Source organism: Phocoena phocoena, chromosome 10, assembly GCF_963924675.1.
Source record: "Phocoena phocoena chromosome 10, mPhoPho1.1, whole genome shotgun sequence".
NCBI lineage: Eukaryota > Metazoa > Chordata > Mammalia > Artiodactyla > Phocoenidae > Phocoena > Phocoena phocoena.
In genome coordinates, this window is record NC_089228.1 from 99,966,237 (window position 1) to 99,990,367 (window position 24,131).

The 24,131-nt window shown below is 48.1% G+C and overlaps 1 protein-coding gene across 1 annotated transcript in view; it reads right to left on the minus strand.

The window, feature by feature from the left end:
• BMP6 (bone morphogenetic protein 6) overlaps positions 1-19,112 on the minus strand; it is a 145,347-nt gene extending 126,235 nt beyond the window's left edge. Inside the window, exon 1 of the mRNA XM_065886358.1 lies at positions 18,387-19,112. Within this exon, the coding sequence (XP_065742430.1) occupies positions 18,387-18,993 (607 nt within the window). The 5' untranslated portion in view covers positions 18,994-19,112. The remainder of the gene's footprint in view (positions 1-18,386) is intronic.
• Positions 19,113-24,131: the final 5,019 nt, after the last annotated feature.

Below are 24,131 nucleotides of genomic sequence, written 5' to 3' on the forward strand. Positions count from 1 at the left end.
TGGGCCTGTGAACTGTACACTGTAAATGAACCTTTCTTAGGAGGAGCTCCTCATGTGATTAGCCAGGGACGTAGAAAGGAGAAGAGCGTGTCACCTGCTTGGATTGGCACTGGCTAGTTCCCAGCCCCAGGAGATGAAACCTCTTCCACGCTACCTGTCACAGGTGCGGGTTGGCCAAGAGACTGGAGACAAAACAGGTGGCAGACAAAGTAGAATTTCCACTGGTCAGTTCCATCAGGCGAGCAGCCTGTGGACGAGGCTCAGGTCACTGCTGAAGTCTCTGGAGCCGGTTCATTTCAAAGGCAGGAACGTTCTCTGCACCTTGACCACAGTTCTACGCTCCCAAGTAGGTGTTTTTAATTGTAAGGAGAAAGAAGGGAAAGTGTTCCAGGAAGACCAGGTTAAGTCTATTTAAATCATAACCTTTCAGATTTTAGTTCCCGGAAGGAGTCCTTTTTCCACCAGTGATTATCTCATAGGTGTGACTCATAAATCTGTCACCTAATTTCCCCTCTTCATTAAACCTTCTAAACTTAACTGAAGGAAAGGAAAATTGCAGGAATGCCTGTGATTTCCAAATTCACCAGCAGAAACCCACTCCTCTCTACCCTCGGCCTGAAGGTCATGTCCCCGCCATGAATTAATCACATCCTCCTTGATGCTCCCATAATATTGTTTTTACCTCTATCATAGACACCACAATACAAAAGGGTTTGGGGTCAGGGTTAGGGGTCTATGCAGCTCCACCTCTCCCTGTCCCTACTGTGGTCAGCACCTAGCCGGGTGCCTTCAAGGGACTCCATAAACACTGGACAAACAATTCAACCTGTCATTTCTAACATGGAAGATAATCCCTGGGTTTCAGGAAGCTTTTCTTCAGGGTGTACCACCCAGGACGCCTCAGATGCCATCTAGTTAGAGGCACACTCTCTACCACTCTATCTCCGAAAATGTAAAATGATGCAACAGTAGAACCAACATCCTTCTGTCTTCATATGCTATCTGTCAGCCTTTTACAAATAGATCTTTTTTGCATTCTGTGGAGGGTACATAGATATTCACTATAAAATCTCTCCATTTTTCAGTACGTTTGAAAATGTTCACAACAAAATGCTGGCCAAAATTAAGAGATGAATCATAACTTGGAATTTGCTTCCCCGAAAAGGTGTGGAAGTCAATCACAATATTTGCAAGCATCAACAAGGAGGAAGCCAAGAACTCATCGTGGAATTATAAACGAAAAGCTCTTAGGTAAGGGTTCGGTAAAACATGTTTGCTGCCCAGTAGGAAAAACCATGTACTGTAGTCGACCTTAGAATCATGGAAATAAATCCCTCATTCCAGTGAAACATCCTGGTGACATATTTTATTTTCACAGAGTGAAACGGGGCTACCCCAGTTGTCCCTGTGGTGTTTAGGGATGCAAGGTGGCATTCTGGAAGGAGTTTCAATTCTGAACTCAGTTTCCTGTGAGCCAGGCCCCAAGCACCAGAAAAGCCACAGAAAAGGATCGCCAGATGGGGGAGACAGAGGGATCAGGTGTGTGGGAAGGAGCGAGCATTTCCACTGTCCTGAAAACAAAGGCCTCTAGGAAAAGAGAAGCCAAAAGGATGAGCCATCTGCTTCAGAAGAGTGTCTCATGTCATCCAACCCTGAGAGGACAGAGGAAGTGCCGTGGTTAGAGAACACCCTACAGATGCAAGATAAATCGTGCTCCTTACAAGAGCCAGAAGGGAAAAAAGTGAGGCGTAAATAGTACAAAGGCTGAGACACCGTAACCTTACAATTCCCAAATAATGCAACATTACACAGGGTTACTTGTTCCTAAAGACGGCCAAAGTTGGGCTTCCCTGGTGGCGCAGTGGTTGAGAGTCCGCCTGCCAATGCAGGGAACGCGGGTTCGTGTCCCGGTCTGGGAAGATCCCACATGCCGCGGAGCGGCTGGGCCCGTGAGCCATGGCCGCTGAGCCTGCGCGTCCGGAGCCTGTGCTCCGCAACGGGAGAGGCCACAACAATGAGAGGCCCACGTACCGCAAAAAAAAAAAAAAAAAAAAGACGGCCAAAGTTAAAAAATAAAAAACAAAACACTCAACTAGCCAGGATGTGGAAACAACCTAAGTGTCCATCAACAGATGGAAAAAGAAAACATGGGATATACATACAACGGAATAGTATTCAGCCTTAAAAAGGAAGGAAACCCTGCCATTCTCGACCATGTGGATGAACCTGGAGGACATGATCCTAAGTGAAATAATCCAGACACAGAAGGATGAATACTGTGTGATCGCACTCATATCTAGACTCTAAAATAGCCAAACTCGTAGAAGCAGAAAGTGGAATGGTGGATGCAAGAGGCTGGGGGAGAGGGGGGAACAGGAAGATGTTGGTCCGAGGGTACAAAGTTTCACTTACACAAGATGAATAGGTCCCTGAGATCTCCTGCACGGCGATGCGACTACAATAACCATACTGTAATGTATGCTTGAAATCTGCTAAAAGGGTAGATCTTAAGTGTTCTCACCACAAATAAAAGAAAATGTAAATTATGTGAGGTGATGGATATATTAATTGCTTGATTGCCACAATATTTCACAATATATCAAATCATCACCATGGGGCTTCCCTGGTGGCACAGTGGTTGAGGGTACGCCTGCCGATGCAGGCGACGCAGGTTCGTGCTCCGGTCTGGGAGGATCCCACATGCCGCGGAACGGCTGGGCCCGTGAGCCATGGCCGCTGAGCCTGCGCGTCCGGAGCCTGCGCTCCGCGACGGGAGAGGCCACAGCGGTGAGGGGCCCGCGTACCGCAAAAAAAAAAAAAAAAAAAAAAAAAAATCATCACCACGGGCGCCTTAAATATATACAATTTCTATTTGTCAATTACACTGCAACCAAGCTGGAGAGTATATCAATAAACTATTTATTTGGGGTTGGGAGGTGTAAAGGGAATGTCAACTGTATAATATATCTTCCTCTACATTTACCTATATTTAAAAGGTATAAAATTCACAAGGTTATCACTTGATGGGACTTACAAGTCTCGAATCATTTTCATAGTTCCCGTGGCTACATCCTCGCATTTCATCAAATAAAAATGTGAAAGTGGGGCTTCCCTGGTGGCGCAGTGGTTGAGAGTCCGCCTGCCGATGCAGGGGATGCGGGTTCGTGCCCCGGTCCGGGAGGATCCCACGTGCCGCGGAGCGGCTGGGCCCGTGAGCCGTGGCCGCTGGGCCTGCGCGTCCGGAGCCTGTGCTCCGCAATGGGAGAGGCCACAGCGGTGAGAGGCCACAGCGGTGAGAGGCCGCGTACCGCAAAAAAAAAAAAAAAAAAAAGTGAAAGTGAACTAGATTTGCTACTTCTCTGGCCTCTATCGATGCCATCTCTCCCCGTTCCCTCCAGGCTAAGGCTAATACATATCCTGGAAATGAAAGTGTTTTTGTCTGGCGTACTCTAGTAGGGAGAGCAAAACTGAAGTGGGATAAGGAAGAAAAAAAAAAAAAAAAAAGTTCTCTGTTCCAGGACCTACCTGTCCTCATTATACATAATTTAAGTACTGAAGAGTTGTTTAATTTTAAACAACTTTTCTAACAGCCTATAAAAAGAAACATCCCATCTTGCATGCGCTTACACTGATTTGACATTTTTTTCCGACCTATTTGGACGCACTTGCGCCCACTTCAGCCGTCTCTCTGGATTGGCTGCTCCGAGTTTTATTCTGCATGATTCGTTTCACCGATGGTCTGGAAACACAGGGAGGCAATAAGGCACGTCTGTTTCGGACACCCACCCAAGAGACCACCCTCCCTCTGGCCAGACCTCGCTACTCCTGGGCAGGGGTATCTCAACTCTGCCCTTGGCTTTGATCTGGTTTGGGTATTTAAACGCTCCCTGTTGCCCAATGGGGAGCTGAGTGACTCTGATTCAACAGACATGATGTCACCCCCTCAGCCCTTATGTAAACAGAGTGACTAACACCTTCACGACAGAAGCCAAGCCAGCCGCCTCCTGGAGAAGCTGACAAGATAAGTATTTGGCGTTGACACCTGCAGGCGGAGTCGGAGCGTAAGCAGGAAACTTAAATTTAGATCAGGCAGCACTTCTGACTCCGATGAATACTTATTAAAGTCATAATGACATCAGATAGAGGGAAAACAACATCTCTCCTCCCTGAGGCCTTTTTTTCCCCCTCCACCATCTACAAAGTCACAGAACATAAACCCCAAAAGAAGGCAACATTTTGTTTTATAACCACCAGTGAAATGGAAGTTCGTAAGCACTCCTCAGATCTGCAGTGTTTCACCATTTAGAATTCTCTCATTCAAATAAATGATGTTACTGGCGTTGAGAGAAGGAAGACCACACACAGTCATTATATTTTAGAGAAAGTGACCCTCATCCATCCCATGAGCATCTATTGAGTATCGTGTAAGGTAAGGCACAGCGCTGGGTACCTGCGGGGAGAAGGGGTGTTGGGAGGCACAAAGCATTGCATGACAAAGAATCAGAGAAGTCGGTGTTGAAGGCGATTTGCCCAGATCCACCCAGCTGGCAGGGAGAGCACCCACACTGGAACTTAAGGCTCCCAGCTCCCTCCTCTAGGCCACACGGAGTTCATGTGCAAACACACCTGAACTGTGAACGCCACTCCATGCTGACCTGCACTGGGGAAGGTCACTAGACCCCAAAGAGTCATGGCACGTTTTAAGCAAATTCCCCAAAGGATTCCTTGCTAAGATGGCATTTGAGCCGGGGTTTAAAGAACAGGTCGAACTGAGAATGTGAAATGGGAAGCGATGCAATGCAAATGGGAGATATCAGGAGAAAAGGCCACAGGAAGGAAATCACGGAGCAGACTTGGTTGGTTGAATGACAGTGGGACAAAGAGGAAGGGAGGGGATGAAATGCAAAGGGCATGGAGTCAGAACGGCATCCTGGCTTCCTTGCTGGCTTCCTTAGGGGCCATAAGGATCCAATGAAGGTGATGGAGGGGAGATAACAGATCACATCTGTGCTACAGAGACACCGAGCTGGCGCTGATGCAAGGGTGGATTAGCAGGAGGGCAGGCCGGCATAGAAGTCCAGGCCAAACTCATAAAGACCTCATCTGGGAAACGTGGGGAGAGAATGGAGGAAAAAGATGGGGGGACGCGAGTGAGAGATTTCAGAAGCAGAAACAGTAAGTCCAGCAACTGCTTGGGTGTGGCAGTGAGGACAGAGATTGAGGGTGACCCTGAGCAATGAGCACCCTGGCTCTCAACCCTTTGTCAGCACTCTCACGTCCACGCAGGCTTGTTCAAGTGTAGATTCCCACAGCAAAGCCCCTGAGTCCTGGCAAGTCCAAGAAGGTTTTCATTGCACGTCAATAAAAATGAGAGATCTCTGGGCTTCCCTGGTGGCGCAGTGGTTGAGAGTCCACCTGCCGATGCAGGGGACGCGGGTTCGTGCCCCGGTCCGGGAAGACCCCACATACCATGGAGAGGCTGGGCCCGTGAGCCATGGCCGCTGAGCCTGCGCGTCCGGAGCCTGTGCTCCGCAACGGGAGAGGCCACAGCAGTGAGAGAGTGAGAGGCCCGCAAAAAAAAAAAAAAAAAAAAAAAATAGAGAGATCTGTGCTGACTCTCAAACTCTGTGTGACTGTCCTGCAGTGAGACGAGTACAAAAGGGAGACTGTCCAGTTTGGTAGCAACTTGACCAATCATTTTATATCGATGGAATCTGATCATTAGAAATTGAGGCTTGATTTTATACGTATTTTGCTTTTTCCATTTCACCTCTCTAATTGTTCATTTTTAATGACTTTGACAAAAGTATGGGTCCACAGAAATTTAGACATTTTAAAAAACCCAACTGGGTCTTGCACAAAGACGGTCTGAGAAGCAAACTTTGACTACACTTTGAATGGATGGGTAAGCAAAAGGGAAGTACACGAGGAGGGGCTCCGAGCTGAGATACCTCCCTGTCGCTGACATCTGGCTGCCTGAATCCACCAGCTGCCAGGGTCGCCATCACCATGGTCCACTCAGCCTGCACGCGCCATCACTGAAGGCTGGCACCTGGCCACCATCACGCCCTGTGGCTGCACGTCATCTCCTAACTCCTACATCTGAGCGTGCTCCCCCCACCCCTCGAAACTCACGGCCATCTCAGCCCCATGTGTAGGTCGAGTGCCACATGCCAACCCTCTGAATCTTTTGCTGTTTTTCAGGAATGTCCCCACACAGCAATCTGGAGGATAGAAAAAGAACGAAGAGGGTGCAAGCAGAGTTACAGAAGCTAAGGAATTTCTTAGGACTGTACAGCGGGGGTAAGGAGTGTCAGAGGGATAAAGGCTTCCGGAGAGGAGGGTGAAGACTCAGGGCAGAGTGGTTAGTTGCCCCTGATAGAAGAATGTCCCCAGAGTGATGGGGACAGAGGTCAGACGGCAATGGGACAGGAGAAAATGGGCAGCAAGGGAAGAGCAGCTTCCCTGAATGGCAGGGAGGCGGGGGAGAGAGCTAAGCAAGTTCACCAGACTGTTCTATCGTGTGACTGCGTGCTATCTGGAACATTAACCCTACTCTAAATAATAATTTTCTCCCCAAATCTCCAAATTCTCCCCTATCTATCTGCTTTTATAGCTGTAAGTTTGAAGCTATAAAAGTCTGTTTTTGCCTTGCTGAGATAATAGGATAATAAGTGACATCAGTCATTCTTTAAGGCAAAAGGCCATAAAGAAATACAATACTGACATGTTCTTACAACCTGCCCGCCCCCCCCCCCCACCCCGCAAAAACGCAGCTCTGTTTAAGCTTACAGAACATTTGGAGAAAGATGAGCATAGCGGGGGGAAGTTAGGAGTAAACTGGAGTCTACTTTCGTAAATTTCTTGGACCTGTGCCCTACCTCAATTGCCAGAATTTAAAACAGAAACACAAGGAAGCATCTTTGTGATGTTTGCCAGAAGGATCAAATCTTTTCAACTTGAGGACAGAGGAAGGAGATGCCAATAGGGTCATTAACCCTCCCAAAGTGCCCCAGATGCTTGACGTCGAAATTAGAAGAGATCTGCCTATTTTTATCACGAGCTCCTAAAATAAATACAGGAGGTAAGATACAGGATCGAGGCCAGTCACCACTGCAAAGAGTGGGCTTGACCCCAGAGTTCTCTAATCCAAGAAAACCATTCACAAGTATCTTTAGCAAATTATATTCTTAAGGATGTTCAGAGCATATAAAAGCATGAACGGCAATGGCATCAATGAAAGATGGGAATTTCCACTACGCTTCCTGTGGGCTAGGATATTACTGCACTTCCTGGCATAGGCAACTGTTTAAAAGAATAGCTCTGGATACATCCACTATCTTGATTGCGGTGATGGTTTCAGAGGTGCTTATATAAGTCAAGGTTTACCATATTTATACTTTAAATAAGCAGCTTACTGTGTGTCCTATTATACTGCAAGAAAGCTGTTTAAAAAATAATCAGAGATACACAATAGAATTACACTCCTAGAATTAATTTCTGAACATTATATAGTCTGGGGTTTCTCTGCTGTGTTCCAGAGAATTAAAAGGCCGTAGCAATCGGGGTCCAGCCAGCAAAACAGAAATCCCAGCAGGTGTTTACAACAGAGGGAATTGAATGCAGGGGGCTGGAGGCATCACAGTGGGGAAGGCCAGCCGGTTGTGGTGAGACACCCCATGGATAAGTAATAGTCAGAAGCCACTTCCATCCTCAGGAAGAGAGCCTGGGGCCACCAGTGGAAGATGGCACAAGGCAGCCCTTCCAGGGGGAGCCAGAGACACAGAAGAGTAGTAGCAGCTGGAAAGGCAGCCTTCTGGGGTCCCATCCCTGCTCTACAGAGAAGACCAGGGGAGGGTCAGGAGTGGCCCTTGGGACAGAGAGGCCCAGGTCTGACACAAGGATGTTTCAGGGGGAAAAAAGGGTTACAGAAGAAAAGTCGGTTCAGAAAACTCTATTAAAGCAAGTTAGCAGACTTCCCTACTGCTGGGCTTGTCAGGGCTTTAACATGCTCCTAGACGTGGAAATCTCAAAGAAAAGAATATGACATAAAGTGCTTCCACGCTCTTCCTCTGCAGAGCATTTGGGAAAAGTGTTCCATGAAACGCTACTTGGAAAATGCAGATCTAGCCCAATACTCACACTTTACAGACAAGGAAAGACTCAGAACTTCGGTTAAGTGGCTTGAACATGCTACTGTAAAAAGGGATAACACGAAGACTAGAGGCTTAAGCTTCCCGAATCTTAATCAGGCGCTCTTTCCTCAACTCTATACTGAAGTGGCCTTAAGCACCTTCTAGCACCATCAAGAAAACCAGCTACTTAACCATTCTAGTGAGCGATGCATCGTTTTGGTGGTAGAAGCTACCAGAATCCACGGAGATGTATACAATCTGCTGTTAGGTCAATGACAACCAAAGGCATACGGAAAACGAACAGATAGAAAACACGAAAAAAATGCAATGGAGTTGCCAAATTTATTAATGGGAGGAAAAGAGAAGGGAAAAGCAAGAGGAGAGAGGGAGAAACTAAGCTCCAGTGGGTACCACCTGCATCCCCACAGCTATGCTGGCTTCCACATCTTAGAGTAATGACATGTATGTGCATGTATAACAAGAGACAAACGACCTCAATTAAGCAGATGAAATAAGCGAGGTGCCAGATGTGTGGCACAAGTTCCCAAAGCTGGTATTAGGGGATTCTGCCCTAAACAGACCCCATAAAAATGCAAAGGCCTGTTCCAAGGACCTTGGGAAAAATGCAACTCTCCAAATACCTTCAACTGAAGACACCTGTGTCTTCCTCACTTTAACCTCCATAATCTTAGCCCCACCCTTCGGTATCATTTCACTTTGGGCTTGATTAAACTTCTATCCCACCAGACAGAGAGGTAGTTAAACCACAGCGCATACCAGGTCAGGTGTTAGAGAACAAAGCTGAATTTCTCAAATCCACCGATCTGGCCCTCGTCCCAAGCTCCTCTTTTTGAGAGGTTTCATCTCTGCAGGGATGTGGGGGAAATAAAGGAGGTTATTTAGCTAGAATTCAGTGGGAAGACATCCCAATAACACGGAGAGCTGACACAAGGAGACCTGGGGAGAATTCATGAAGTGTCTCACCTGTACAGTATTTGTAAAGAAACGCTCACAAGTTCCCAAACTACCTCAAATGAATTGCTAACTATTTGTTCAACAGCACTCTTTAGGGTTACCATGTTTACATTATTGCATCTTCTCATTTATTCACCATTAATTTGTGTAGCCCTTTCTCAGAGAAAACAGTTCAAAGCAAATGAGCCTCACCCACAAAGACCTCTGGTTTACGGAGTCTCTATTAATTTAATTTTAATCTGATCTAAACAGTCTCTCCTGAGGAAACCTTTTCAAGTCCCCGATCCTGCCACTAAGGCCATGAAAAGGTATTTTTGTGAGTTTTTCAATGCAGTAATCACACTAAGTTTTAACAATATTTTTTCTTCCTTTCTGAAAACTTTAACCCCTCTCCCAACAACCTCCCAAATTTTAATAATTTACAAGCACAGAATTCCTCTAATTCTTGTTCATTCTTCAGGCCTCTTTCTTTCACTCGCCCAAATCCCGCCAAGCATGGATCAAACAGGGCACAAGCCAGGGAGAAATTTAATCGCTCATATCTCTGCCTGAGGGATTGTCTAGGTACTATGGTGACAGACACCTCACTGAAAGTATGTGGGCGAAAAAAGATTTTTAAACTCCTAGACTTAAAAAAAAAAAAAAGAGAGATTTCTAATGGAGTTGGTGTCAACACACGGAAGCACAAAATAAGGCCTACGTAGTCAATCAAAATTACTTATACACTGATGGGGTAAGGCAGCAAAAACAAAATATTGTTCAGCAAAGGTATTTTGTTTCCCTTCCCCCAAACTCTGCATATTTTGAATCTTAGGATTTTTACCGATTAGCTTTTCTGGCTAAAAGTACAGTTTCTCCTCAGAAGATTTGTAGGGCAGTGAAAACTACTCTGTATGGTACCATAATGATGGATACATGTCAGTAGACCTTCATCCAAAGCCACAGAATGTCCGACACCAAGAGTGAGCTGTAATGCAAACTACGGACTTTGAGTGATAATGACGTGTCCATGCAGGTTCACTGACTATAACAAATGTACCACCCTGGTGGGGAATGGTGATCCCGGGAGGAGCTGTGCACATGCGGAGGCGTGGGGTTATGTGGGAAATCTGAGCTTTTCACTCAATTTTACTGTAGACTTAAACTACTCTAAAAAGTAAAGTGTATTTTTTTTTTTAATGCACAGCTTCTCTGCTAATTTATCCTGATAGAGTGTTCGATAAAATTTGCAAAACCAGTAAAACTTTCAGTCCTTCACTGTGTAGTTTACAAGGCTCTGTCTTTAGAATATTTCAACTCGTAGACTGAAAGGCGGGGTGGGGGAGAGAAAATAAGCGGTCTCAGAGATTCAGCAAAGGCCGATTACAAAAATCTCCCGGCTTCATCAGCACGGGTGATGCAGTTAGTTCATGCTCTGCTGAAACACGAGTCAATTTTCTGCCAGCCCATGTTCATGAACAGGAAACCAACAAGACTGTAAACACAGGAATAACAATCAACAGGCGCAGATGTTTAAAGCTGGAAGTTACATTCTGGACAAGGTGAAAAGGGTAAGTGGTAGGAGAGTCATAATAAGGCTGTCGGTGGATATCAAAGGGCAGTGTGGAGAGGGCTCCTGGGCAGTGCTTTCTGCCTGCTGTGAAGCCACCCGGCTCCTCCCCCCTCGGAGCTCTCAGATGAGAAAACAATCTGAACATAAAATCAGCACTACAGAGCAAGGACATTTCAGGCGGAGGACAATCCCCGAACTATCTGGCAGGATCAGGAACCAAGGGCGTGTGCCCATAAACCCAAGAGCCAGGAAGGCTCTCCCACTCAGAACCAGAACCTCATTCTGCAAAAATGTCTGAAGGGGAGTCTTCGACCCAGTCATCTGGGACTGGGTTGGAGATAACAGGACCGTGGGGACCCATCCAGGAATTACCTGATGCAATTTAGATAGCATCTCTATTATGGACCCAATCTCTTTAATAATGGATATGGGCAGGGCAGGAAGAGAATCAGTGCCTGCGGACATCAGTAGAACAATGCCGCTCAGGGCAGCATGGTTTTCAACTCAGTTTTGGAGCAGAAAACAATTCTTTAAGGTCAACAGTCCTTCGACATACCAAAGAGGGGGATATTTTTAGAGATGCATAGTTTTTTTCTTTTCTAAAAGCAGAGTTCTAGGAGAGAATGCTATCCAGTAAGAGAAAACCCACAAAATTCCAGATTTGGGCTCCCCATCTCTTGCCGTGGGCTGTGGTCTTGCATGCTTTTATAATTTCTCCTGAATTATCCACTCACACCTGACCAATAACTCAATAGCCCTATTCCTCTGATGCGTTAGGCTCTCTCTGTGGTTCTGTTGGTTGTTCCTCAGCCTTAAGATGCACCAGCAGGGCTTCCCTGGTGGCGCAGTGGTTGAGAGTCCGCCTGCCGATGCAGGGGACACGGGTTCATGCCCCGGTCTGGGAAGATCCCACATGCTGCGGAGCGGCTGGGCCCGTAAGCCATGGCCGCTGAGCCTGTGCGTCCAGAGCCTGTGCCCCGCAACGGGAGAGGCCACAACCGTGAGAAGCCCGCGTACCGCAAAAAAAAAAAAAAAAAAAGATGCACCAGCAGCGAGGAAGAAACGGTTCTGAGTACATCTGACAGATGTAACTGCAAACACAACAGAAAACACGATATGCAAGAACCTTTCAAGCTGTAAACACTAGGACCCATGGATAACACAAATGGACCAATCATCATCCCCAACTGCCTACTGATAGAGGAAACCCAACTTAAAAAACAGGTTGTCCGTTGCTGGCCACGTTCCTTCAGAAAAACAACAGTCATGGAAGGTAGCTGTGTGATCCCAGCCAGCTCCAGAGTCTAACTTCATAAGGAGGCTGAAATACTACATATTTACAGTGGAAAGAGTAATTGCAGAGAACAATATTTTCAAAACACTAGTAAACTGTGCCAAAAAATCCAATCTGCTTCAGTGCACTACAATGTCTTATTTCTAAAGCTTGGGGTGGGGAAGATAAATTAGGAGTTTGGGATTAACATATACATGGCTACTATATATAAAATAGATAAACAAGGACCTACTGTAGAGCACAGGGAACTATAGTCAATATCTCGTAATAACCTATCAGGGAAAAGAAGCTGCAAAAGAATCGATATATATGTATAACTGAATCACTTTGCTGTACATCTGAAACTAACACAACATTCAATTAAAAAAAATTTTTTAGATAAAAACACACAAAAAATTAAAATAAATAAAAAGCATTTTTATAAACAGCTTGTGGGGGAAGACATACAGGGATAACTCTGCAGCTCCAAGAATTTCTGGCACGCACAAAAACTCTAGAGGTTGATATGGCCCTGGTTCTTTAGTAACTAATATTTGTGAAAACGGGAATGGCTTTCCTTCTCCTTGACATACTTGTCACCACTTTCATACATTCCAGGTAGGACTGGGACCATTTTCTGGTCCCAAGTTTCCGGAGGGCAAGAGGTGGAGGAAGGGGGAGCCAGGAAGTAAGAGTATTATGAGAAAAAGTGCTTGAATAAGAGCAACTCAGCTGTCATGATGAAAACAGAAATGAAGGCAACAGAACACGCCAGCTCTTCATGGGGAACACAAAAGGGGAGGAGAAGATGCCACCTGCCCACCCTATCAGCCCCTGGGTGACGGCCGCTCAGCCAGGACACTATGTTACCTTCCTAGGATGCGGAGGGGTAGGGTAATGGCCTGGGGAGGGTCGGGGAGAAAGGTTAATGGAACACAGCTGTTTACACTCATGGGATTCTGCAAAGGACTCACATCTTAGGAAGTGTCTATGTTGGTTTCTACCCCTTTCACTCAGATACTTACGGAAGCTCAGTCTAGTCAGGAATGCAATGATCCGATTAAAATACTGCCTACTTTCCTTCCTACTGCTGGAGGGGCCGAAGGTGGTGATGTGACCAATTCAGACAAGAGGAGAGGCTTGTCCTTATTCAGAATAAGGCTCCAAATGGAAAAGTTAAGAGAAAACTGCAAGGGGTGGGGTGGGAGGAACTGGGAGATTGGGATTACATATACACACTACTGATACTATGTATAAAATGGACAACTGAGGGGAACGTACGGTGCAGCACTGGGAACTCTACTTACCGCACTGTGGTGATGTACATGGGAGGGAAACCCAAAAGGGAGAGGATTAAAAGAAAAGAAAAGAGAAGAAAACTGCAAAGGCTTTATATTAAGGAAAAAAGAGCATTCCATGGAATAATTCATTTTTAAACACAGAATGGGAAACATTAGAGGACTGACTTGAGAAAAAAATTACACAAAGCTGGTTAATTACCCAAGAAATTGTATTCACTTTGCTTTGCTTTCCTTTCCTAACTCAGCTTCATAAACAGATGAGGGAGAGGCAAAGATGAGAGAGCAGTTGGTTATCTGAGAGTTTGCTGTCCTACCTTCGATATCCAGTATTCACCCTCCCACTGCCGTATCCAAGGAAAATACTGATGTGAAACCCAACATTTAAAGTAGCTAAACTCTGAAGACAACAGTGATGAAACAATTACATGCTGAAGAAAGTGCTGAACTTTGGAGTTTTTTTCACTTACACAGATGTTTATATCACTAGGAATCCTTCCTCCATGCTAATCAGAGGTAAGCTCTCAAGTAAAGGAACCAAGAATGATTCAGCACATTTCAAAAGGATTTCTACCCATTCTTAGAAGGACAAGCAGAGGAAACACCATCCGAGGTCTAAACAATGCTATCTGCTTGCCCTTTGGTCCGAGTTGAAGAACACTTTGTACGACTTTTTTTGTTGAAATACCACTGAATCTCACATTTACTATTTGAAATCTCTTTAGGAGACTATCTACTCCTTCTCTGAGCCACACAATTGCAACCAAATTCTCCAAACTATTTTTGCTGTGAATAGCTTGCAGGCACAGATTTCTTTTCTGCTAACAAAAATCTTCCTAAGTGCAGGCAGCTTGAATGAAAAACAGGACCACTGATCCTGTGAGAAAAAGACAATACAGTGTATCTAGTTACAAATCCAAGTAGGGAGTATTCCATTTTTCTTCTAATTTGTGTTTCCCCAGAGTAATTTTGTTCAGAAGATCGCCAGTATTTTCAGGACAGTAAGTTTCTTGTTACTTGTACTAACACATGCGGATTCCTTTTTCTGACCGTAGCTTGAGTGTTTTATTTCATTGTATCCTAGCATCTGTAGATCAACACCTCATTAATTTAAAATAAATAAATGAAGTCTGAAATGCAGAGGTTTAACGAAACTTTTGCACTACTCTCAAATGGAATGAGTATTACAAATTAATATACATATGGGTAACTAATAAAGAGGTACATTCATAAAGCATGATGATATACATCAGATATCATGAATCTCAATGCCCTAAATGTCTTCACTTACCTCAAATGTTTTACTTAATAAAAATCAGGTATACCATTTGTAAATGATCTAAATAAAACATCAGATATACCCTTCCAGATTAGTGAAATATGAATTGTAAATGAATGTGTCTACTTTCATTCATTCAATCTTGATTTTAAGCACCTTCTGTACACTCGACATTATGTTAGGAACTTAAGTTACAACAGTGGATAAGCCTGGTTGCTTTTCAAGGCTGACGTCCTAGAGGGGTGACAAACAAATGAGAAGCAAATTTTAAAAGAAAAAAAAAAATACTCCTTGTGATAAGTGCAACCAAGGAAATAAACAGGGTGCAGTGATGGTACATAAGTGGGTGAGGGTGAGAGCAGTGCCAGTTTCTATGGAGTGGTTAGAGAAGGCTTCTACAAAGGTGAATTTTAAGCTAAGACCTGAGCGATTTCAGGATATTTCTCCAAGGTCACCAAATAGGCAGGCTTACTTATTAGGCTGCCAAGACACTTTTTAGCACTAGAAAACAAGTAGAAAATGGCATGTGTTGCCCACATTGAATGCAGGTTCACGAGTGCACCAAGCTTGCCCAGCGGGCACTCTGCACACCAGCCGGTTAGGACAAAGGAGGTTACACATCCCCAGACCACTCACCCAGAGAGGGTGTAAAACCGTCAACATAAACAATAGCGGGCCAAACGACCAGCCTTTGGGATATGCAAGAGAAATGTATCCTGTTGATTCATACTTCCTCATAACCACTCTGACTGACAAGGCTCAAAGCATTTTCAATGTATTTCATGAGTAAGTTACTCCCCTGTCCCAGGGAAGAAGGGATGTTTACAACTATGTAACATATTCCCTTACTTCAGTTTGTAACTTACCTAACTCAGTAGATACAAGAATACTTTAACACCCATGCTGTAACCTGTTTCTTTCTGTAGGTTCTTTAGAGTCATGTAAAGCCGTAGCTCACACGCCATTGACACAGAGTAAGAAATCTGTGGAATTCTCCCAGCGCCCGTATTTAGAGAATCCACGTCACTAAGCAATTACTTCCTTCAAATGAACTGTCCTCATGCTCAGAGCTCTGATAATCAGATTTTATCACATTTTTAGCCTCTCATTATGAAATCCCCCTTTCCTACTGCTAAATGGATTAAGATTAAATGGAACTGCTTGGCTGACAGGTGGCATAGCTTGTGACTTGGATTCTACTTACCTGGAAGTGACTGTCTCCTCTAATCGCTCATGTGGAGTCCAGGACTGGACCTACAGATACTTATAACTTGCAGTCAGAAAGCCCAGTGGTATGCTAGGAGGGGCATGGGACAGAATCCCCTACCCAGCAATCTTTCTCCTTCCATATCGGCCTGTCCCGGGCCTGAAATGACCCTACTGTTGAGTTCTCTTGGAATTTTTCAGTGCTGTTTTTCTGAATCTTTACAAATCTTTCTGAAAAATGAAAATATCCCTAAGGAGATACTATGTTAAACCATCGCTTTAGCAGGATTAGTTGACAAGTAGCCTCAAGCAGTGCGACTCAGAAGCAGTGCCTACCTGTAGACCCGGAAAGGTCAGAAAAGCAAGGAGTGGGGAGAATTTGGAGGTCACTAAACACAGTAAATGTCACCATACTTTACTCAAGCTAATTCTCACAATTTCAAACACCAGCGGTTCCCAAACACCACTGGAATCACCTGGGGAATCTTTAAAAACGCTGATACCTGGCTTCCACCTCACACGTTAACTACTGATATGGGGTACCACCTGGGCATCTAGACTTCAAAAGCCCCCAGGTAATTCTCATGTATAGCAATGTTTGGGAGCCACTGACATAGGAAGCACTGCTCTTAATTGCTTTCTGGGATGCTCTGATTTCCTTCAGACATCAGGTTCTCCCACACCAGTGTTTCTTGACCATGGTAGCACGTTAGAAAAACCTAAGGCAAAAAAAAAAAAAGCCAGAAACTCACCAGCTTAAGATTCTGACTTAACTGCTCTAAGGAGAAGCCCAGCATCTCTTACTTCTTTCCATGCCCCAGGTGATGCTAATGGTCAGTCAAGGTCGAGAACCATGTTGTAAAGCCTAGGGACTGTTTTCTGGAGACTATAATATGATTGTCCCTGGAGGACCCAGAAGTGCCATTCTTCCCACTTTGTTCAGGTTGGGACTAACCCCGAAAGGCAATAACACACTTCCCCAAGGCTGTGGGGAAACTTGGGGGAGGGCAGCAATGGGTGGAACTTACTAAGCCAGAAGCAGCAGAAATGTTAGAATAAGGAAAGCACTGGTCCCTCTCCTCCCGCCCACGCTCCCCACCCCCAACTTTACTGACTGGCATGAGAATTTCCTTAGAATACTTCTTGGAGGTGGCTCAACCCTGGATTTTGTCCCAACACACTGTGACATTTCCTGTCCAATCAGAAACCCTGGCACTGCAAGAAGCAAGACTGGCCGGCCTGGAGACTCCACTCCCTGTGCCATGAGTCTCCCAGGAGGATTTCTGCACCACCTGGATGTCAATCGTCCTGCTCTATATCCTCCCGGACCTCGCCCCTCAGCCCCACTTCTCCTTCCTTCCCCCAACGCTCAGCGGAGTTGAGAATCATCTCCTAGACATACTTGTAAAAGATTCGCTTCAAGTTTTTACATGGGAATCATTCAAGTAAATAATGTCCTTAAAAGACGGACGTCTTCGACGTGGCTTGGAGACGTGGGTGCTACTTTGGTTAAGTATCTGCTAACTCACTTCGGGGCCCGGCCAGAGCCACGCGTCTCGCAGCAGAAAGGAAGTCCGCGGAGACCCACCCCACCGCGCGGCTGCGCCCACTTGGGGCGTGGCTACTGCGCCCCGTTTCTCCCCGCAGAGAACGCGTCCCCTACATCGCTTTGTCTACGCTAAGCTGAGTCAGTTTATGAATGAAGAGTAGCACAGACCGGAGGCACTGATTCTGGAAAAAGTCTTCCTTACACCGTTCTCATTAACAGATGAGAAAACTCAAGGGGGTAAAGGCTCTGTGACTCCGTCCGGGTTTGCCACAGAACATTTGTGGCTGAGCCCGATTTAGCCGCCCTTGAATTTCCATTCTGTTGCCTGGCAACCGGTTCAGACCAGCTCAGGGCCCAACCCCGGCCCCCAACCCGCACCCTTTCCCTGCCCGTGCAGTTGGAGCCTCACTGATCAAAAGTTCGGCCTTCTGGGGCACTGGCCAAAAGCATATGAGCGAAGGCACTGGGCGGGTGACCCCAACTGGGCTCGGGGTCGGGCCCCAAATCCGCGCAAGCCCCGCCTGGCCGGGACTGGCGCGCCTTCCGCGGTCCTTTCGGGACCTCCTCCTGCATCCCTCCTCCCCCAATTCCGTGAATACCACTAAACGCAATCATGTCAAGTTTCCAGAGTTCTCAGCTGCTCTCGGAGTCCCCAGAGTCCCGGTGGGAAAACTGGCACTCAGAGCGTTAAGGATGCAGAACCAAAACAGGAGGAGAAAGTGCTGAAGAGCTTTCTCCTTCCCAGCTGGCTCCACTCGGGCCGGACCTCGCTGCCACAGTCGGGCTGGCGTGGCCCGAGCCGAGCACCAACGGGAAAAGCGCAGACTGTGCTCCGGCCGCTCACGGAAACGCGCCAGCCAGCGCCGCTCTCGGGACCCAGCGTCCCAGCCCGCCCGCCGCCGCAGCGCTCAACCCCAGCGAGGGGAACGCACGTGCCGCCCCCGGCCGCGCAGGTGGCGGGAGGGCAACCGGCCCGTCCCCGCGTCCCCGCCGCGCCAGCCCGGCTCCCCAGCGCCAGGGGCTCCTCCACCCTCTCACTCCCCGTCCCCGGGCCCGGGAGACTGGAAAGGGGGGGCGGGGGGGAATGATGCCGGTCGCTACGCTCCCCCAGATCCTCACCCAGGTTCACGAAGCTCATGACCATGTCGGCGTCGTTGAGGAAGGCGCTGTCCTGCGCGCTGGTCAGTGGAGACGCGCCGCCGCCGCCGGGTCCGGGGGCCAGGACGCTCCTGCTGCCGAGGGCCGCCTGCCGGGGCTGGGACGAGCCGGCCCCTCCTCGCGGCCCGGGCTGCCGCCTCTCCTCGTCGGAAGCCCCGTCCTCGTCGTCGGCGGCGGACAGGGCGTTGTACAGGTCCAGCATGAAGAGGGGCGCGGACTTCAGCCGCCCGGGCGGGGGCTCCCCGCGAGGCTGCTGCTGCGGCGGCGGCGGGGGCGGCGGGAGCGCAGGGGGCTGCGGCTGCTGGAGGCCGTGCAGGGGCCGGGGCCGGTGCGGGAGGCCCAGCACGGCGAGGATCTCCTTCTGCATCTCCCGCTTCTCGTGCGTCTTGAGCCTCCGGTAGAGGAAGCCCGAGGAGGAGGTCTGCGGCGGCGGCGGCTGCTCCGCGGGGCCGGGGCGCCCGCCGTCCCCCAGCAGCGCGCCCCCGGCGGCGGGCAGGGGCGGGGGCCCGCAGCAGCCGCAGAGCAATCCCCACCACCAGCATAGCCACGGCGCCCTCCGCCCCAGCATCCCCGCCGAGCCTGGCTGGCCCCGCGGGCCCCGCGAGGCGTGGAGCGGCGGAGCGAGGCCGGAGCGCGGCCGCGGTGGCCCTTGGGCGTGAAGAGCCCCGCCACCTCTCGGCGGGCTCGCTTCCCCTTCCTGGCCCTCAGTCCGTATCTCTCATGTTCGTCTGGGGTGCCCGCAGTTGCCCAGGCTGGAGGGGAGGAGGAGGGGGCGATGCCCGGGAGGGCCGCTGGAGGGGCAGGGGGGGAGCCCCACGCTCCCGCGCAGGTCCCCGGAGGCGCAAGCTCCGGGCCAGGTGCGTCCGAGTCGGGGCCGCGCGGCAGCCGGCGCCCTGGCTCCTGGGCGGGTCACGGCGCAGTCTCTCCGGGGTCTGGCTGCCCGCGCACGTGCGCTGCCTTGCGCCCTCCGGGGCGGCTGGACGGACGGCGGGGCAGCTCACTAGCTGGGGAGGATGCCCGGCATCATCCCCGCGCACGCCTCTCCCCGGCTTGCACGGCCGCCGTGAAGTTTACCCCGCCGCAGGGCCCCGGCCGTGGCGGACTAGGCGTCCCAAGATGCCCACCTTCTCCGCGAGGCTTACACTTCCTTCTCCCTCTCACAAACTCCGCGCCCCCTCCTCCGCCCTCGGGCACGGCACTGTCGCTCCCCCTCAAGATCTCGGCGCGCCGTTCCACTCCCCAAGCGGAGGCGGTGAGGCTCTTGCTTTCCGTTCCGTGCTCGTTCGGCTGCCCTGCAAACCCCGCTCGCAGAAGGGATGGGAGGGAAGCGGACCCGTGCTCGGAGCGGCGGCGTCGGCGCCGGAATTCGCAGGCTCCCGCCTCTCGGAGCCGCGCTCTCCGCAGCGGCCAACGTGGGCTTTCTGGTGCGCGTCTCGCTCAGGTACCGCACTCCAGCCCCCGGGTCTCCCCGCCCTCCCGGTAACGGACAGGCTGGGGGCCAATGAAGAGGCGCGTCTCGCCTGTATTTAAATAGGCCCGCCCCCTTCTTTCACCCTCCCTCTCCCGGGAGGCATCGCCTCCGCCGCGCGTAGGTTTCAAGTACAGAGAATCCTCGGAGGCACCCGAGGAGTGGCGAGGTGGCAAAGGCAAAGAGGTCACTGCTAGGAAGAATGACCTGATCAACACCCCGATGGGAACCTTTCCCTTTCACGATCCCATAAAAGGCCTAAATTGATGCCTTAACTAAAGTAAAATCAGCTGTTAAATCAATGCCACCTGAATCAATTGAAGAACAGAAAACCATCACTGTTTCCCATTCCTTCCTTAGTTTCTCTAATTGATGTAATACAGGCGTTGAGCGTGCACGTGGCTTCCAAAGGCAGCTGATGGAAGTTGGGACACACCCTCGGAGAAGCCGTTCCCAAACGCCAGAGAGAGGGCCAAATATAAGCGATACCCGTCGTCCTGAGGGCTTGGGCTCTGAGGATTTTGATTTATTTCTTCATTTGGGCTTCGGCTTCGCTTCTTAAGCTAGCACCCAAAAGAAAGAGGGTGTAATCAGAGAGTGTAGTAAAAAAAAAGCCCCCCCCCCGCCCCCAGCCTCTTGGAAATGTTTCAGAGCTTCTCCAGTTTGTCTGTTAACGTTGCATTTTAATGTACTGAAAGACAATCGAATTTACATGATGCAAAATTAGTAAAATTTGAGGAGAGGTGGTAAAGGTGATTTCAGTAAGCGTAGGGTCTTGGCATGTCCCATTCAGGATCACAGGCAGGGCCCTGAAACTCGGGTTGCTGGGAGCATTAGACAAGGTCAAGCATGTAAAACCCGTTATAATTTCATGGCAGGCTCACTTCTCAGTTACAGACACTGCCCCCTCCCCCAAACAACACCACCACCATCTGCCATTCCGCATGCACATTCATTTGCCCTCACCCTATCCAAGAAGGCCCAGTTATTGGTGGTTCCTAGAAAGAAGTTCTCTTAAAACGTTATGATCTTTTACCTGGTGAAAGTATGTGTTGAATGGGTAAGGGTCTTTACCTCCCACCCTCCCACCATCCACTGGTTCACTCTTAGCTGCCGTTCTGTCTTGGCCCAGACACAGTGGTCTTTAGGACAGACTTTAATTTTACACACGTCCCGTAGCCACTGATCTCAGGCAAGACAACATCAGCCACACTGAAGGCCAATCTGTAACCACCTGCAGTGATTCTTTTCCCCTGAAAAGAGGAGTACGTCACTACGTGGTCTGGGATGTCAGGCCCCTTAGAATTAGCCTCCATCACTTCTTTCTTCTGTCCGGGACTTGTTACCACCATAAAATCATTGCAGTGCGCAAAATGCCAGCAGCCAAGAGCTCTGATCAGAAGATGTGAAATGTCGGCAGGTGTGTGTGGGCTTCCTCCCAAGGGCCTCCTCCTTTCTCAAACCTAGTCACACCTTCTTAAGACTTCTAGTGAGACGCAAGCAGAGTAAAAGCAGCTCCAGCCCATCAGGGCTGTGGGTAAAGTACTGGAAAGCCGTAAAAACCCTGAGCGTAGGGCACCTAGGAAGGCCTATGCCATTTAAAACACAAAAGCTGACTGTGACCCATCTATTCCAGGTGCACCTATTATATACGCATAACTGACCCGGTGGAGAACACGCACAGACACACCGTCTTCCCCTATTCTTGGATACTTGGTAAGAGGTAGATGGACCTCTACGACATGGGTCTAAAATGGCCCTTAGTGATTTGTTATCAATTAACATCTGAGCAGCAACCCTGATTCAGGTCTGCCATGGACTTCCCATCTCAACCAAGATGGACTCTCAGGCCCTGTTGCATGACGGAAGAAAAAGGGGGTGCCTCCCGATGACAAACACAAGAGCACACGACTCGCTTAAGAGCCAGAGGGGAAATATGTGACATGAGTTATGACAACGATCATAAAGATGGTGACATTCAACCGAGGACCACAGAAGAGGGCGTGCTCTCCTCACGTCCCCACCGCCCCCAACATGTGCACGTATTTGTCAGAAAACACTCAGACACGACCTTGGATCCATTAGGGGCAAAGGACATAAAGAGATATGGTTCTGAAATTTTAAGAACTTCAAATTTGGGACCACTGTTTCTTCAAGCCTATCAGAACGCTGAGTAGATAAGGGACCCCTAACCACGACCTCGCCCAGCCCCTGCTTTTCTGACCACTCCCCATCACCCACCCCAACAATCCTCAGAAGTCCCGGGACAAGGAGTTGGGCAAAGTCCAGATGTGATTCAGGAGGGAGGGAGGGAGGGAGAGGAACAGGTCTGGCTCTGGAGTCTGCTGGGATGTGTGACCGGAGGGAAATCAGAGGGAACTTCGCCCCCTGCAGGACACGAAAATATCACTGCCCCTTGCTCTGTGTGCCTGGACAAGCTTCCTTCAGTTCCCTGCATGGGCCTCCAAAACATCTGGGTGGAAAGAGGAGGAATTCGGTCAAGAAGCCGGATGTAGAAACCAATCTATATCAAACATCTGGTGGCTTGGCTGACATTTCATGCAGATGGCCTTCAGTTTTCTGGACAAGGTTGCCTGTCCCACTCCCACGCACGAAATGAGGGAGTGAGGAACCCTCACCGTAAAGTGAAAGACTACCCTGTGCCTTTGGTGGTATGGGGACAGGGCGAAAATACTGTACCCAGGTGTCCGTCAACGCACAGGGTAATTCACACGACAGAGCCTTTAAAAGAGGAGTTACCCATGTTCCTTTCGTATTATGAGGGTTTCTAGTTTACATTTGTGACACCCTTGACCAAATAATTTCTATTTTAAAGGATGCCGCTTATTAATTTGCTCCATTAAATACCCTATACGCTATGCTTTCCTTTGAATTATCTTATTAGCAATAAACTGCAATTTTTATGCTAAATCATACCTGGGCCCCTTTCAACTGACTTTCCTAAAGATGCAAGTAGCCGCTTTTAGAATTAATTTAACGTGGCAGTATTATAAGCTATGCTGCTCGTGTACTTAAAAGCCTGAGGTCTGGTCACCTGGAATCCTTGGGCAACTCCACTTAAAACACCACATTTTTATCTTTAACGTTCACGTGAGGATTTGAGTATTTCCTAATATGAATTTCTCAATATAATAATTTGCTCCAACTTTCAAAATATCAATCTGGAGTTGCGTGAAAAGGAAATATGGTAAGTAAATGTTTGCAGAGCACTGAGAAACGAAAATTTGAGAGTTAAATAAACATTTTGCTTCTAAAAGCTACACCTGTAAGGCAGCCTTCAAAATACGTGTCTCATCCAAAAGTCTGTGGCAACACTTACATTCACTCACACTTTCCTTTCACTGTCAACTATTCAAAAATGCTGGGCATTCACACTTCAAAATATCATTCGAGCCATCATATTTTCCTACTCATGAAGGACATCTGGTGGCAAAGTGAAAAACTAATACGTAAATCTGTTTCCAGAGATTTTTTTCCACACTGTAACCCAAACGGCAAATCTGTTACTGATGTGTGCCTTAGACTATTCTCACCAGCCACAGAATCTTTAGAAACATCTAGAATACTCATTTTTGAAATTTTCATTGGATAACTAACGTGGGCAGAGTAAACCTTTTTTTTCTTTTTTTGTACTGAGTAAAACAATGCTTAACGTATTTCTATGACTAGCTCTACAATCCCTGAAGTTTTTTTCCAAGAAATCATTAGACATTTAGCTCTACTGGGCAGTGCCTGAGGCCTCTGAGCTCCACCCCGCCTGTGGTTCCCTCTGGATGTGTCCTGTCCTCAATGTGTCTCTTGTGTGTCAACTAGGAGGTCTCATGAAAATATGATATTATTGTTCTGCCAGTCCCCTTAACTAGCAGAGCTGTAACCAGGGGTGTAGCGGGCAGGAAAAACCACAGTGACTGGATAAAATCAGGTTAAAATGAAAATCAAGGCCATCTTTTAAAGAGGAAGAGAAAGTCTGAGAAGATGTATACCAACGGGAAGGCAGACGTTGATACTAATCACCCAGTCTGTATTCACTCATTCGACAAATATTTGAGCGCCTGACGTGTGCCAGGCACTGTTCTAGGTTTGGGGATACCAAAGAGTCAGATTTTAGAGGGGAAGATTGACAATAAACAAAATAACTAAGAAAATATATTTGGGTAAGCAGGATATTGTCCCCATGATTTTTGCCTCCGGTGTTCCACCTGTGAATATGTTACTCT